This window comes from Syngnathus acus, chromosome 19 (genome assembly GCF_901709675.1).
Source record: "Syngnathus acus chromosome 19, fSynAcu1.2, whole genome shotgun sequence".
NCBI classification, from domain to species: domain Eukaryota; kingdom Metazoa; phylum Chordata; class Actinopteri; order Syngnathiformes; family Syngnathidae; genus Syngnathus; species Syngnathus acus.
Window position 1 is genome coordinate 3,961,991 of NC_051103.1, and position 16,043 is coordinate 3,978,033.

Below are 16,043 nucleotides of genomic sequence, written 5' to 3' on the forward strand. Positions count from 1 at the left end.
ATGACATTTGCAGAGAATTCATTTGACAGAACTGAATTACATTAAAACTGCACAGTATAAAAATCAGAGCATTTTTAGCCCCCCCCCCCCTCCCTCCCTCCCCCATCCATCCTGAGGAGTCAAAGGGGCCTCTGTAAGGTTTGCAGTTCTCAGTGTCACAGCAGAATACCTGGCAGCTCTCAGGTAACATGAGCAAAAGCAGCAAGGCAACATTTTGTCCCACCAGAGACGACTGAATCAATGTCTTCTTAGTCCAGCTTGCTTTCAGGTGCTGAAAGTTTCCCAAAAAGCCTTGGACGGCATTCCAAAGTCCCATACAAATAAAACAACAAATGATGTCCACTCACTGGCCAATACATTAGCACAATCATTTTTTTTTTGGTGTTAATTTGCAAAATTAATCAACAAGTCAAACATATAATTTCCCTTGTATTAAAATAAGAAGTGCCCAGTGAGTGTACACTATAAGTTCATTCAAATAGTCAATGAAACATTTTAGCATAGCTACACATTGTCTGGTTCTTCACAACATGAAGCTTTGCGGAATCCAGTGTTGTGACTCCCTGTGTGAGATCATCCTAAAGTGATCTGCAATGTTCACACAAGACGGTAATAAATAATCATCAAGTCAAGGCCTTGGGATTCAAAAGCGGCTCCATCAAAGTGAGAGAATCCAATACATTAGTATCACCGCTCTGTCTGCTGTGGCATTCAGGTCGCTTGTATCTCGAGGCACTATTGTGTTTAAAATCATGGAAAATTCACGGCTTCAATGGAAAAAAAAAGTCATCAGGGGAAATAAAAAGAAGAAGAAAACTACCACACCAAATCCTGAACATCAAAACAAGCGGCAATCAATTTGCAACACTGCAGTCAGTAAGAATACGAAACAATTACAATCTCTGAGGCAAGAATGTTCCATATATTGCACGGAGAAATTGACAAAATCAGGATTTTTTTTTTTTTTTCTTTTATCCAAAGTTCCTCCAGACCGGGTCCAGTGTTCTTTGGCCCGTGTGCCAGTCAGTAGTAGAAACGTTGCGTCTCCGTCCAGTTGGTGACCCAATACTTTGGGTGTAGCTCCTCTGGCTGAAATCTCACGTTGAACTGATAGCGATCGGCCTTGCGAAGTTTCACCCCGCGGTGCTTTGGCATTATCCGGTAGTAGAGGGATCGCTTGAAGAATTCAAGCTGGGGAGAAAAGAAGTGACACGAGAGACTAAGGCACAGTGAAGATTTAAAGGTGGCTTGAGAACCACATTTAGGAGATTTAGATTCTTTACAGAGACGGAGCGTCGGGAAAGAGCGAGGGGTGACCCCGACTACCCCCATTTGGGAAAAACGTGGAAAGAAAGCACAAGCGAGGTATACAGAAAACACTCATTCCCATTGAAATGCATGTAAATGCTGAGAGCTTTACCGTAGAGAAAATAATAAAAGTGTTCATTTATTATTATTTTCAAGCTTATTATTATTTTGAATAAAGGTAAATATTTTAACTTTTTTTTTTTTTTTACACCAAAATTAAATGCGAAACAACTTTTTGGTGCATTTTAGCAAAACTCTCAGCATTCACACAATGACTTAAGTTCCAGCCTGAAAAGGAAGCAAGGAGATGTTAATTGACATTACGACATAATTACGCAGAAGCGAAGGCGTCAGAAAGAGCGAGACCATCACTAGAAAAGTTAAATCCATTCATGGCAGGGGTTCTATTACCCAAAAGCCCCACTGGTGTGTGCAGTTGTGGACCCATAGTGGGTCTCAGTAGTCCTCAGTCAGCCTCTCTGTCTCAGAGGGCTGGATCTTCATCTCAGCCTTCTGGGCTTTGGCCTCATACATCTCCCTCCTGTTGGCCCTCTGGAAGAAGCCACACTGCATGGAGGTGGACGTGAAAAAGTTAGACTCGATCGGGCCGTGCGAGTGTCCGGGAAGTTTTGAGAACTAGGTCAGTGGTGTGCTAGGTCCACTTGATAGACAGGGTGGGCTCACCTTCCAAAGTATAAGAATGATGATTCCTAGAAGTAGAACGCCTGCTACGATGGCAGAGATGATGATCCATAGAGGAAGTTCATCAGGAGTCTCCACCCGAGCCTCCGGTTCGATATCCACCGTGAACTACATCCGAGTGAAAGACGGCAGCCATTTTAAGTCTAGCTGTTAATGACGGTCGATAATTTCGACTTGACGTGCCTTACCAGAGTGCTCTGCCTTTCCATTTTCAGGGTGGGGGTGTCTGTCATGAGTTTCAGTGTGGCTTTACCTACAACTTTGATCCACAAAGCATTGGCAAAGTCCTGAAAGGCACACATCATATATTTCTATCTTTGTTATTGCTCTCGTGTAAATATTATCGTCGCAGCTGATGAAAGTACCTCCAGCATGGTGCTGTTCCACAATCGAGCACGGACGTGAATCTCGGCTGTGTTGGTCATGTTCAACAAAGGACACGTAAAGGTCACGCATCTCGCCGTGCCCTTGGAGCATTCCTGAAAACACAGAGCGGAAACGTCAGTACATGAAGGGGGGGGGGGGGACTCACCAACTCACCAACTCAACTCACCAACAGGTCCGATTGTTTTCGCGGCGTGAGCAGCGAGAGGGTCGCTCGCGGCTCAATCGTCTGCTCGTCCGGCTCAATCTGCCTTTTGACGCGTTTCGCTGCATTTTCTGACAACTGCAAAAGGAACGCGGGGAAGGAAGCGGAGCAGACGGAGACATGACATCAGAAACAAAATGAATGGCTTTGATGAAGCCATCAGCCTCTCAGAATAGCATCCCGACTTCTATTTTCGATTTTGCGGCTCAAATGTGGTGAATCGGACATTGTTCCCCGAAGGACTTTAACACAGGCTTTGTTTTGCATATGAAGCACTTTCAAAACCACTGCTCAGACAGGCGCACCACTGCTATTAACACATCATGCATGCGGTGGGATTGCAGAGTGGAAACATCTCACACCGGCCACTACATTAGGCACACCTGCATCTCATAATCAGGATGTCTTTCTACGAGATGGTCCTAGCTAATAGGAAAGTAGTAATTGACATCAAGGAGGCACTGTATGCTGTGAATGCTACATCTGATGTGTTGGGGAGAAGCTAAATTTAGCCTGGGTTGTTAGCGGAAATCAAATCTTCTCAAAGCTATTTATGTTTAAAGGGTGGTGTTGTAAAATGAGTTTGACATGGTGTTTGAAATCTAGATTCAAGGCTGGATGAATGACGCACAGGCATAAAGCTAAAAAAAGGAAGCTCACAGTTAAGTTCAACGGGTTGATGACGTCTCCAGGCGGTCGACATTCGCTCTGGGACTGAGCCTGAATGGTAATCTGAGTCAGGTACAAGAGCCACTTCCCGTTGGATGCCTCAAAGGGCCACTCAAACTCCACAGCCAGGGTCCCCAAGTCCCCTAAGGGAAGCCCCCCCATGTTAACCTAGTGATAGAGGCAAAAAAAAAAAAAAGTCATGGAGTGAATGGACAGCCACAGTTCCTCTTGAGACCTAAATAGCATCCACCCCCGCATACAGCCATGACTTGTTTCCTCAAAATGATATTAACCATCTGACAGTCCAAGGCGTCAACGAGGGAGTAGAGCTGAGTGGTTGAGGGTGACTCACATTGAAGGTGAACTCGAGTAGACTTCCCACGTTGCTGCTATTCACCATGGCCGACTCGCCCATCACCGTGCCGCCAAATTTAGTCTGGATGAGTGCATTTGCACTGCACGGAAAAAGGTAAAAAAAATAAAATGGGTAAAAATAAAGATTTGTTTTCTTTTGTTGTATGCGACTCACATGGAGAAGGAGGGGAGGATGGTATTCTCAATCAGCAGGCTGACTGGCACAGGAAACAGGTCGTTCTGCTCACTGAGACTAAAGAAACCAATCAAATGACAGCGCTTCATTCAAGCCCTTCTCATTTTTATCATTATTGTCATAGCGTCGACATTTAAGCCCTTACGTCGACAGCAGCAGCTGAATTTGGATCTCCTGCGTGTACAAATCTATGCCTAACGTCTCCAACCACAAGACGAGTGATACCTGTTGACAAAAATGGTTTTATTTTCAGAAGATGCCAAATAAATAGTTCAAGGAATCCCAGACGCACCTTTTCCTTGCCTTTGAGTGGATTACCCAATTCGCAAAGGACGGTGTCGTCATAGCGACATTCAACATCATGATCCTAAACAAACAAAAAAAAGAATTATTTAGATTTAAATATAAACATATGCATACCTATGTGTGTAAGTGTTGCTACGGTGTCATCTGCTGCCCCCTGTTGACCATACCTGGGACCTGACGGCAGAGTATTTGAGCGCATCGGGGATGGTGACGTTGAGCATGGCCTGGTGGGCGTCCTCAGCTAGCTTCCCTCTTGTGGGAAAGTTAGTCACCTCCACAATCAGCTTTATTATCTTCATACTGCTGTTAAACTGGAGGATTTGGAATTTGTCCTTCCTGGGAACAGGAACCAACATGAAGCTTTTTTTTTTGCTGTAATTAAAATCTTTTTTTTTTTGTCACCGTGGAAAGGGGTTTTTCTTATTGTCGGCAAAATGGGCCGTCAGCTGCAGGTTGCTGGTGCACTTGTTGTCGGAGCCGCACTCCTTCTGGAAGTTAATCTGGTAACAAAGCAGGTTTGAGATTGAGAATGCATGCGGTAGCATTAGTGTAATACGACCTTGTATGCACTTTGAACCTTACCTCACTTCTTTGGGTGAGTTTCTGGCCTTGACTGAGAATGGCAAATGAGTCCAGGTTCTGAATGGCGCGTCTTGGTTTGGGTTTTTGTTCATCTAAGGACATGTTGAGGGAAAAGACCACTGGCTCCAGTTTGTCCCTCACAGGGGCCTTAAAATAAATGTTTAAAATGACAATCTATATCAAAAGGATCTCATTCCGAGAACCATATAAAGAACGTACCACAACATTCAAGCTGAGTTCATGACACTGAATTTGTGAGTCTGGCAGGGTCAACAGGCCCGTATACGTGTCACCACCGTTTTCCTGGAAACGAACCCGGGGGCTCCTTCTCCTATCAATGTCGGCCTCCACTGTGTACTTCACCACTGCCACGTGATCAAAAGTGTGTTTATGTTCAAGTGAGACACACAATCATTTGTGACTTACCGATGTTTTTCTTGAAGTTTCTGTTGCCGTTACTTAAGGTGAAAGACACGCAGATAGTGGCCACGATGCTGGGAAAGAAAGAAATTCAAATATATTACAAACACTTGAAGATCCACTTTGACCTTGATGCTCGCTCACCATGGTGAACTCCCTTGGCACTGATTAGCATCCACAATCTTTGGCTCCACATTGAAGTCCTTAGTTAAGTGGACGACAGGCCGAGTCCTGTCATAAATAAATAACAACAAATAAGCAGGATAAATGTTTAACATCACCTCTATACAAATATCCCACCTTAGCAGGGCGATGCGGTCGTCCAGGGAGCCCACCAAGATGTCAGGGTAGCTGTTGTCATCCATGTCCATGCCTCCATTGATGGAGTAGCCAAACGTTTGGAATCCTCCGTCAGCCACCGACTTACCCTCGATCACCTTTCGAGGGCAGATAAAATGTTGACAGCGGGCATGAAGAGCTTGAAGTGTTCTCCACATTACCTGGCTGGGTTGTGCCGAGACTCCCTCTTTACTTCCCATCCAGATATAAACCTTGCCCGTGCCGTGGAATGGAGCTCCCACGGCAAAGTCTGCAGATGCAAAGACATGTAATGACAGCGAAAGGCCAGTAGAGGGCGGTGTGACACTGTTAGGCACAGGTTAGTGCTCCACTAGCCGTTTTAAATTGACTAATTGTGCTGTATAGCGTATTAAATAATGAAAATGTTTATTTTGATTTTACATAATATTTAAAATATTTACTATGCTGAACCATTTATTTAATAAAATTACTCAGGACATGTTCAATTAACCAATCAAACAATTTTTTATTTTACTATTTTATGTTTACAAAAAAAATGTAAAATTTTGTTTTAATACCACAGTTAATTCCTTTTAATTTGGCATTATTAATCTAATTCCAAAAAATATTTTTTTCACAATAAATGATTTAATAAATTGAATCTGCTCGCCTTGGAATCCGTCCTGGTTGATGTCACCAATGGCGGCCACTGCGTTGCCAAATGCGGAGGATGCGGGGCCCTTAAGCACCATAGTAGAAACGTTCTGGAAGGAGCCATTCTCATTCATATAGATATAAACGGCTCCTCCTTCATCCTTCATACGGTCAAAGTAAAACGGGGCACCAACAATTAAGTCGTTCCAACTGCAAACACAGGAAAACAAAAATCTGCCTTAGAATGTCAATTTTTGTGCCCAACTGTCAGCCTCCATAAAGTTTGATTCATGCATGAAAAGAAGAGGCAGAAAGTGATTTGGCCATGATATCATAGCAAACACCTTGAACGGGCTGCTGACAGCTTTTCAACTCTGCTTAGATGTACTTCAGTGCACATTCCGCATAACACGACAGGTCACGGCCATGAAGCAGTGTGCCGGCTGGCTTTGAGAGCCAAAAGATAACATGACTGCAAGATCAACCTAGTCTGGAACTTTTTGGTAACATGTAGATCAAATATTGTGATTTTATGACCACATACTTGTCGTTATTGAGATCGGCGACAGCCAGACTGCTCCCAAAATACGAGCCCACTTGTTCACCGGGGATGATGAGCGCCGTCTCCATTTTGTTGTCAGCCTTCACCCCGAGAACCACGGAACCCTTGGACTCATACCTGGGGGATCCCGTCACCACTGTGTAGTCGTTAATACTCAGCAGGCGCTTCTCTTCAAGGACGGAATAACCTGCAGGGCAAAGATTTTAAATTGGACCTATATATAAAACTCCAGGGTGTAATAATAATAGTAATTATTTGTATTTCATTACATAAAAAATCCTTGATGCACCTCAATAAATTTCCTAATTGAGCTATAATGACTTTAAAAAAAAATTCAGACAAATTACCAGACGTATGAAACAAACATTTACCCATATAGTAGAGTTTAGATTGTTTTTTCAGATTATATTGTTTTTTCAGAGAGCCAAAGTGTTTTTCGATGGAGTCCCATGAATTGGCAGGATCAGGATTTCTCCATATAACATGTACATTTCCTAGAGGAAACAGAAAAAAAAAAGTTATTCTTCAAGCAAAACACTGTGAGAATAATCCATTGTATTCCCGGTCGGCCGGGACTCACCTTGCCACAAGTAGCTGCCCGGGCTGCCCATGTAGATCTCGTCTTCCGTCATGCCGCCCGAGATGCCCATGTTGCACATGCCTTCGTTTTCCATATTGGAAGTGGGGTCGCACACCTCGTAGGTGTAAGTCTGCCAGTCGTCATTGGGGTCAAAGGTCAGGTCGTTGCTCCTCACGTAGCACTTTCCGATCATCTTCCGCTGCTCTCCTGAGCCACTTCCGAAGATCTTGATGTAGCGATGGCCGCAAGCCTGCACACCAAAGAACACACACAAGTGTATGGACACCGTGATTTTGTGACCGCATTGAATGGGAGACAATAAAAGATGGCCGCCGTCTCACCAGTACGCGTCCGGACGACTGGACTCTCTGGCTGGCCACAGTCACGCCGAGCCACATGCCCTCCACCATCTCCGACGGGTCAGCTGTAAATGCGTGACACTATTAAAAAGCCGCTTGTCAATCACGTCCTTGATGGTAACTCTTCTCCTTACTCACTCGAGCTGACCAGGTCTATTCTGGAACAGTCCGAGGCGTCCGTGGTTATGGGGCAGGAGTAGACAGCACCTGTTTCATTGACATTTGTCAGCGATAAGGATTTGTCTTTGGGCGCTCCTGCGAGAAGCCTGGACACACACACACAAGCAGACACACACAGATAAAGATGACAAGATTACATCGCAGTCTTGTCATGGTGTATGATTGTATACAAAACGATAGCAGCGTGAAAAATGAGCCACGTGCAGAAAAGAAAATCCTCACGAAAGGTTGGCAAAACTAGATTATTTGGAGAAAGAAAATCTGAATGGCGTGTGAAAATCTTTTTGCCGTGTACATTTTGACACGCCTTTTAACACAGCGACCTTTGAAATGGCGGTGGACACACTATTGACCGTCAGCGCCACATTTATTATCTGTAGAAAGAAAGCGAGGACAAACCTGTTTATGGCGGCTGATCTGTTTAATCACGCGTGGAGGGAGGAAAAAAGTCAAGCGACCAAAGTGAGATGTCTGTTTGCAGTTTAAAAAAAAAAAAAAAAGCCCCCATAGACACCTGCAATCTTATCAGCAAAAGCTAGACACAACTACGACCTCTCCAAAGTCTTTTGTGGGAAAAGACAGATCTATTTTTATTTTTTTAGATTACAAAGCAATAAAACGCAAAAAGGAATTTTAATGCAAACACGTTCCAACTATCCTGTCACTACCACAAGAAGGATATGATCAGCCCTGAAACAATTATCTGGCCTTGGCGATGACAACTAGCTGGAGCCAAGATGGCCGCCAGCGGTGATTGGAGTGTGCGATAAATGAGATTCCATGAAAGTTTGTAGACATTGCTGAGTTACAGAATGTGGGGAATCCAATACATTTCTCCTGTTATTGACACCACCGAGCTAATGTAACACAGAAAGTAGCAATAAACAACTTCCAGAGCTGTCCTGACTCAGCCATGACAACGGCAAGTCAAACAATGCATGTTTGCCTCCCTTGCCAGCTCATCACCTCCTCATAAAGTCCCTGACAAGAGCTCACGGGAGGGATGGTGAGCGGGCACCGAGCGCCTGCATTCCAACTGAGTATACGGGACGTGTTGAAATCTGCCCTCTGCTACTCAGCAAGTGACGTGAACTCCATTTATTGTGGCTTACACGCCCAGATGAGGTGAGAGTGGCTGCATTCTTCACATCACGACTAAGAGGACACCATTTACAGTGCCTTGCGAAAGTATTCGGCCCCCTTGAACCTTTCAACATTTCGCCACATTACTGCACCAAGATGTTTTCTCCTAAGTGTTGTGTACACAGGGTCCAAGCATCGGTCAGGCGAGACCAAGACACGTACAAGCCGTCAAAAATATCGACAGATTGGAGAAGTGAGAATCACACCTCGTCGTTGAGGTCAGGCGTGCTAGACATACCCCACCACCAGAACATCTGCACTCGCCGATTAACACCCAGTGGGGAGGAGACGGCCATCGACCAATCATCTCACGATGTTTTGCATGTTTGAATATTCATATTGTGTTTCTTTATAACTGGGCAATCCGGAAGAAAGTGTTGTTCCTTAATGGTCTCAAGGAACACACTAGTTTTGTGTATTAGCTTGCTTTGTCAGGAATAAACAATTGGTAAATTCGGTCTGATTGATCTACTGGTCTTCTCTTTGACAGAACGAACTCGCAAAATTGTTAGGTGCGCCAGTGTGTGGATTAGGACAGAACAATTCATGTGTTAAGTGTTGATCATAATTTGGAGTCAGATCAATAGCTAAAATCCGTAACCTAACAGCTTCAATTATACGTATATAGCAGTCGTGACTATTCTTACTACCCAGGCCTCGACCCATCAATCAGCCGCACTCGGATGTGACCTCGGCCCCGTCGTATAAACATGTCGACGTGCTCCAAACTCTTCTATTATCTAATAACACAACAAAAAGCTACTAAGCAAAGACGGAAATCAGAACGCTTCCACTCGGCGAAGACTTGACTCCGTGTAACTGTCATAAAGTGTCATAAATACACACATTGCTAGCCGACCAGTCAAAACAACACATCGTGTACACCCGACTCACACATGAACTGGCAATGGACAGTGACGCAACAACCTTCAAGAATTAAAAAATAAAATTGTATGGTTTGAAATGGTGATCACTGATTCTGATGTTACGTCACGCAATGCTGAAATATGAAAACATGTGAACAGGAAGTTGGCAACAGTGTGAAAACCTCTTGGCTCGGAGTGAACGATACAATCTTCATAGTCATTCAATTCAATTGAAGGTCAGGCACACAATAACAAGGGATTAGCGCACAGACAGCGGCCTTCAACCACAAAAATGTCATCTTTCCAGTCATCCGCCGACAAAATAAACTGAATCGAGGAGCGGGATGGAAGAGAGCTCATAAAGTGTGGACACCTTTGAATCAAATCAAATGAATCACATCCAATGACAACCAAAAAATGGGATACCTGTGTTGTTCCCACCTTGTCAAACGCTAACTCAGCTGGTCAAACATCCTGTTTGCAGCCCACCATCTGCCACCGGTGACACAAACTCATTTCGAAGCCGGAGCGACAAATGAAACGCGGCACGGCAACCAACTAACGAGTTGACACAACCATACCGTGTGTAAGCCAACACTCGTTTCAAGGATGAAAAATGGTCTGAGAGGTATTGAAGCATATAGTTTTTCTAGTGACAGGTGACCCTCATCCACCCGGAGGCCAGCTAACTTACACCGGCTTCTTTTCCGCACAGGAGCAAAAAAGGAAAAGGATCTCTTACGGCTCTGCAGGTAGCCGTAATGAAAGCCCCAGACTGAGAGAATCTTCTGTGTGGAGAATAGCAGGAGGCGCAACATCCTGCTGGGATCCATTTCAGCAAGTTATTAGAGGCCGTCGCTCAGTTGGGACACAAACATGGACACACACAATAAATAGGGAGCCTTTTACCATGAGCTTGTTTGTGTTTGTAAAGCTTAGTTTGACCTGCCTAATCTGTTCTCACAGTAAGAAAAAAAAAAGGGGGGGGCGGCACCAGCTAATTAAATGGCGGATTTTTATGGCCCGGGGCTGATAAAGTCAGACAGAGGTGAAAAAAAAAAAGACCAAAAAATTTCAATTTGGAGATTTTTTGGGGGGGTCTTGATGACAAATTGAAAGAATGGTCTCTGCTAGGAAATGGAGTGAATTCCCGACAGATCATCACCATGACTCCTGTCTTGTCTCAACCTGAAACCTGGCAGGTTGTGACTGTGCACAGAAGGCTAATACATTCCACACATACCGTGGGGTCAGGGGACTGGAAGAGCCAATAGGTGGCCAGCTGACTGCCCGGTCCCTCCTCCCGGCTACAAAAGAGAACAAAAAAAAGCCCACCGAGGAGACTTGAATAGGCGACTGCTAGTGGACCTGTGCAATCCAGCCTCAGGTAGTTCAACTTTGACTTCAAGCTAGTCCAAAAACTGTCCCCACAGAGCCAAGATACTAGATTCAAGCAAATTGCTTAACGGTGTCAAGGGTTCATTGCATTTACTTTATTGCCAAAGTGGGAGTGTCGGTCGTGTCTTGACTTTCATCCCGTCTGACTCATGCCCACCTTTTAAGTGGCAGGACTTGTTGAAGCTGGTTCATGCGCTTGTATTTTTCAAAAAGTGCACTCAATAGGATGAAACTAAAAACAAGTGTCATCATATATTTAGTCGGAGGAGTTGCGGGGACCCTCCTCCGTGCCATGTGGTCCACTTCTTGAGTGTCAGTCCACTGAGGATGTGTGCGACTCGATCGATCGCATATGGACACTGCTCTTCATTCTTCTCCCACTAATGCACATCTTTGTCCCGCTTCACTGAGATGAGACAGTGACGCTAATAATCTCCCGCTCGGAAAGGCAATGTGTATCGGTTTGCCACTTTTTGTCGACTCCTCAAAGTGGAGGCGGGACGTAGATAACAGTGGGGGGCACTGTAATTGACCGGGGTTCAGGTTCTGACATTAAATAAACAATGACATCATTCATTTGGAAGAATAGTGTGCATGTCTCTCACACTTTAGAAAGAATGGTGGCTTTTATTTCAAAGGAGGATAAATAATATATGCCTGTGAGTATTGTCGCACATTACGTTTGTGTGGACTCCAGAATGGCTGAATATGCACAAAGAGGAGCTAAATGCACACTAAGACACGCAAACGCTCCACTTTTGCCTGAGGCGGGACAATTTACCGAGCCCAGCTGTTTTACCTGCAGCTACGGAAAAAGAAAATCTCACTCAAATGAAGTCATTTAATTTAAACCTTAAAAGGGCCCATTGTTATTTTTTTAATCATACATTTCAATCACTTATAAACAGAGAATGTGTTTTTTCCCACAACAGTTTAGTAGTGGAAAAGAATACGGCTGCTTTTCTATGTGCTCAGTCAGCTGTAAGGCGGTAGTATCTGGTTCCGCCCACTGGGTCAAAGCAGGTGTCAGTTGTTTCCAAGCCACTAGCCATCAAACCAGACAAAAAAAAAAAAGTAACTTACAGGTATTTCCTGGAGCCCTCCGTCTGTTCATGCATGGCTACAGACAATCCAAAGAAGCTCCCTTTGGTTTTTCCCTCTTTGATCACCGGGAAACGCTCGTCCACGTTGAATCCACGGCACACGGGAGCTGCGTGGACAAAAAGCAGCAATGTGCAAAAAAGCAGCCTCGGGGTCATTTTGTTTGTTTGGAGCGGCAGGTCCTCGCCGATAGGTAAAAGACAGCAGGGACCTTCCCAACGCAATAGCTGCAATCTCGACGCACGCTCGCACACTCATTGAGAAGGTGCGCGCTTGCTCGCTCGCTCTCCCCCCTCCCTTCTCTCTCTCTCTCCCACTAATACCCAAGCGGCCCACCTCCACATGAGCTCTGTGCCTCTGCCCACCTATCGGCCGCACAAGTGATTAAACCCTTAATCCCCTAACAGAGAACTTGATGGGGGCAGCCAAAGTTTTTTTCTGACTCAAAATCCCGTCTACATTTCTGGATTGATTATCAACACAACATGGCGAGTGTGTACACTGGCAACATCCTGAATGCAGACGTGGAATGTAATTTGCAATTTACTGTATCTCCTAGTTTCCTGTCTTTCTTTTTTTCACAGACTCTTTAATTGAGGTTAAGTCTCTTGTTTGCAACACCTCCCTGCTCACTTATGAATTTTAATCCGCAATAACTAGAGGAGGGAGAATAATAAAGCCGGTAGGACATTGGATGAATGTGAAACACAGCACGCACTCGCTCGCCGAGTCGTCGCCCCTCCGCGATGACATAGGCGGCCGTTGCCATGGCGCCGGTGGTTGCTATGAAGCCAGTATGTTCTGGACAACAGGAAGACAGCGTGGCCCGTTTAAACTTCAACCAGGAGTCTCACTGGGCTCGGGTGACCTTTCCGCAGGAATCAAACTTCATTTTGCGAAGCGAGCCCGCCACTTGTTGCGGCCTAATGGCGATCAAATGCGGGTCGAGACTGCAACACAAACAGAATTTCAGGCATAGTGCAGTCAGTATTCTTCGCTTGTAACTCGATCAGGCTGACATGGATGAAATCGAATTGCAGGAGAAAATCATCAAAGATGAATGTGCTCAATCTAATAATTTGCCAGTTCCTTCTTGGTTTGCATGCAATGAGATGAGAGCAAGGTGAAATGCATTTTGCACAGGTTCTCAAAGATTCTGGGAGTCCTTGAGCGGAGATTTTTTTTTTTTCATAATCCCAACGCCAATTAAACATGTATTTTTGGGATTCTCACAAGGTCTCTCACTTGCTCTTCAGGTCTCGGGTTTGCGAAAAGCCAGGAATGTTTAGCCTGAGGAGGAAGGTGTGGCTCGGAACTCTCCCACTGTCCAGTGGCACCTGTTTTTGGGTTTAGCTTTGGGCCTGACGGAAAAAGAGAGCTGGGAGTCAGTGGGACACACTCAGCATGTTGTGGAAACAAAACATCTTGTGTTATTACTACAGTACAAGGTACAAGTCAGACCATAAAAACAATCTCAGGGTCAACGTTTTTCTGGTTACAAATGAGCAGTTTCCAATTTAAATAAATAAATCCTTGGCCAATAAATTAGGATTTATTTATTTATCATAAGAGGTTTTGAGGAGAAGGCATATTTATTTTTCAGCAGCACAAATCTAGAAAGGAAATCCAATGTTTTCTCAACATGAAACCCTCAGTCGGCAAATACAAAAAGAACAAGGCCTTAGAATTGAACCCTGTGGATCCCCTAAAGAACAACACACTTTGAAGATCACAGTTTTCAACACTTATAGTTCATATTTGGGTATAATTGTAACTTATTAGACTATTTTCTAATATGAAAATGAGGTCAAATGTTCGGTATGACACAAAGCGCAAAAGAGAAAATAGATTCTCTAGCCACCTCTGCATTACCAGTGAAAAGAATGTGTCATGAGTTAATGATTTATTGTAAGAAAAAAAAAACAATAAGTGCTATGGTGCTTTGGAGGCGGTGTTTAATCATTAAGGGGAGTTGCTCAAGACCAAATTCCTCCTTCTCTTATTCTAAATGAATCACACTGTAGATTGCGAGGGGGAGTTTTTTTTTGGGCTGTGGACAAACTAGTTAACCCAAAAGAAAGTAGAAGGAGTGGGTGGTCATGCCACCATCTTGACCTTTCGTTTATTCGTCACGTGCACTCTCGCCGTGTTCTCGTCACCTTCGCAACATTTTGCTTTATTGAAAGGTCAACGTCGTCGTGGTTGCCTCAGAACTTGATACTTAACAAGCCCAGCGTGAAGCCCACACAATGACTTCATGTCCTGCAATGTTTACTTAAGGCGCAGCTCTAGCAACTTCACATGTGGGGACAGATTTGGGTCCCGTCGCTCACCACTCTTCCTTCAGATCGTTTTTTTCTTTTTTCTGTGCACCCCCCTGTGAGTAGCGAGTCATTAGTCCTCGTGGGTTGTTTTTATCCTGGACGAGCACTTGAAGTCATCATCACCTGCCTGAGAATAGCAAATAGTGTTTTTAGTCACACTTTGCCATATTTCCAAATTGGATGGGTTTTTTTTTTCCAAAGAGAAAAAAGGGTGGTAGAACGGGAACTCCCAACATGGGCCAAGCTCAGACATGCCCGGATTGATTGCTCGCTGTTTTCACAAGGCTAGCAAATGACAAGGTGGATGTGTGACTAAAGTACTGGGGGGGGAAAAAAAAAAGTTTCAAATGGCAAGTTAATTTTCACGACATTACTCTTCATACTTGTCTTTAAGATAGGAAGTTTCTCCTGGACAGTGTTACCAAAGTCGCTCGAGAACAATTACATCTTGTCCCGAGTCGAAACATGCTCAGATTCAGGGTGGAGTTTCCTGAACCACGAGAGAGACAACATCAACAAGATTCCAAATGTCACCACGTTTACACTTTTTTTTTTTTTTTACTGGGATGATCCCTAAATGGGATGCTAACAAGGGGGTGAGGGGTCAAGATGTTCCTGGGAACGAAGACCGAGATTAAATTAGCACTCAAGAGAGATGGGTTGGAATTTGTAGAGGTTCCAATAAAGAGAATTTCACGAGGCATTCTTCTGGCCGCACCAATGTAGAAGAATACGTAGAAGAACTAAGTGCAATAATTGTAACTCTTGCTCACAGAAGAGTTGAGGGGAGCATTAAGCCGTTGCGGAGATGTTTATGTCACGCTTGTTTGGACAGGGCATGCCCTTTAACATGTGGATACATACATCTGTCTTCTATTTTGGACTGTGTGGGCAGCTGCAGGGTCCTGGCGGGAACACTCAATGCAAAAGTCTTACCTGGACCTCTGATCCGGATTACTGCGGAACACACGAGCCACCTGAGAAGAGAAAAAGAATTCTGTTTAATTAGAAGCTCCTCGTTTTATCTTGGGTCAGAAAGAGGAGCGATAACACCCCCCCCACACACACACTCAGCAGAGAGCCTGACTCCCATTCAATCAGATCAACTTCAACTAGCCCGTGGCTATTCATTACCAGGACTCGCTTGAAGTTTTCAAAGGGCGAAGGAATTGCGTCGTAGTATAGGAAGCGATTGTGTGGCCGTCATCCGCTCGTAATTGCAACATGTAAACATCCTGGATTCTGCGTAGTATGTGGATTATTAAAGCTGGTTTATGTTTCAATAAAACAATAAAAGACAGGTGCAAGGAATTTATGTTATGACGCAATATGTGTTCAGTACTTCTCCATAATAACTGTCTTCTGTAAGCCCTTCATATGGCGCAATAAAACCTGCTGCCATATTTTTACCTGCAGGCAGAGTATGAGAGAGCCTGAAGGAGATGCAATT

General features: G+C 44.4%; 1 protein-coding gene across 3 annotated transcripts; it reads right to left on the reverse strand.

Annotated features, from left to right (window-relative positions):
• Position 1: 1 nt before the first annotated feature.
• itga3b (integrin, alpha 3b) lies at positions 2-13,629 on the reverse strand. Of its 3 annotated transcripts, none has more exons than XM_037277785.1 (28): positions 13,503-13,629; positions 12,988-13,219; positions 12,252-12,378; positions 7,720-7,847; positions 7,564-7,646; positions 7,223-7,472; positions 7,014-7,136; positions 6,625-6,829; positions 6,097-6,290; positions 5,627-5,715; positions 5,427-5,563; positions 5,271-5,357; positions 5,133-5,200; positions 4,926-5,071; positions 4,707-4,853; positions 4,527-4,624; positions 4,292-4,460; positions 4,111-4,185; positions 3,964-4,043; positions 3,798-3,875; positions 3,621-3,723; positions 3,260-3,436; positions 2,564-2,677; positions 2,376-2,489; positions 2,199-2,297; positions 1,993-2,118; positions 1,720-1,875; positions 2-1,191 (listed from the first exon to the last, which is right to left on the reverse strand). In XM_037277785.1, the coding sequence occupies exons 3-27, from the start codon at positions 12,284-12,286 to the stop codon at positions 1,765-1,767; spliced, it is 3,036 nt and encodes a 1,011-aa protein (XP_037133680.1). In that variant the 5' UTR covers positions 12,287-12,378; positions 12,988-13,219; positions 13,503-13,629; the 3' UTR covers positions 2-1,191; positions 1,720-1,764. The 3 variants fall into 3 exon arrangements, with proteins under 3 accessions (XP_037133680.1, XP_037133681.1, XP_037133679.1); XM_037277786.1 differs by having other exon boundaries at positions 7,720-7,788; positions 13,503-13,628; XM_037277784.1 differs by lacking the exons at positions 12,988-13,219; positions 13,503-13,629 and having other exon boundaries at positions 12,252-12,566.
• Positions 13,630-16,043: the final 2,414 nt, after the last annotated feature.

Coding starts and splice junctions, on each gene's coding strand:
- itga3b (XM_037277784.1), bottom strand. CDS start 12,427: ATGACCCCGAGGCTGCTTTTTTGCACATTGCTGCTTTTTGTCCACGCA. Junction 6,291..6,624: donor GCCGATCTCAATAACGACAA/GTATGTGGTCAT, acceptor CTGTGTTTGCAG/TTGGAACGACTTAATTGTTG. Junction 5,716..6,096: donor CAACCAGGACGGATTCCAAG/GCGAGCAGATTC, acceptor TTGCATCTGCAG/ACTTTGCCGTGGGAGCTCCA.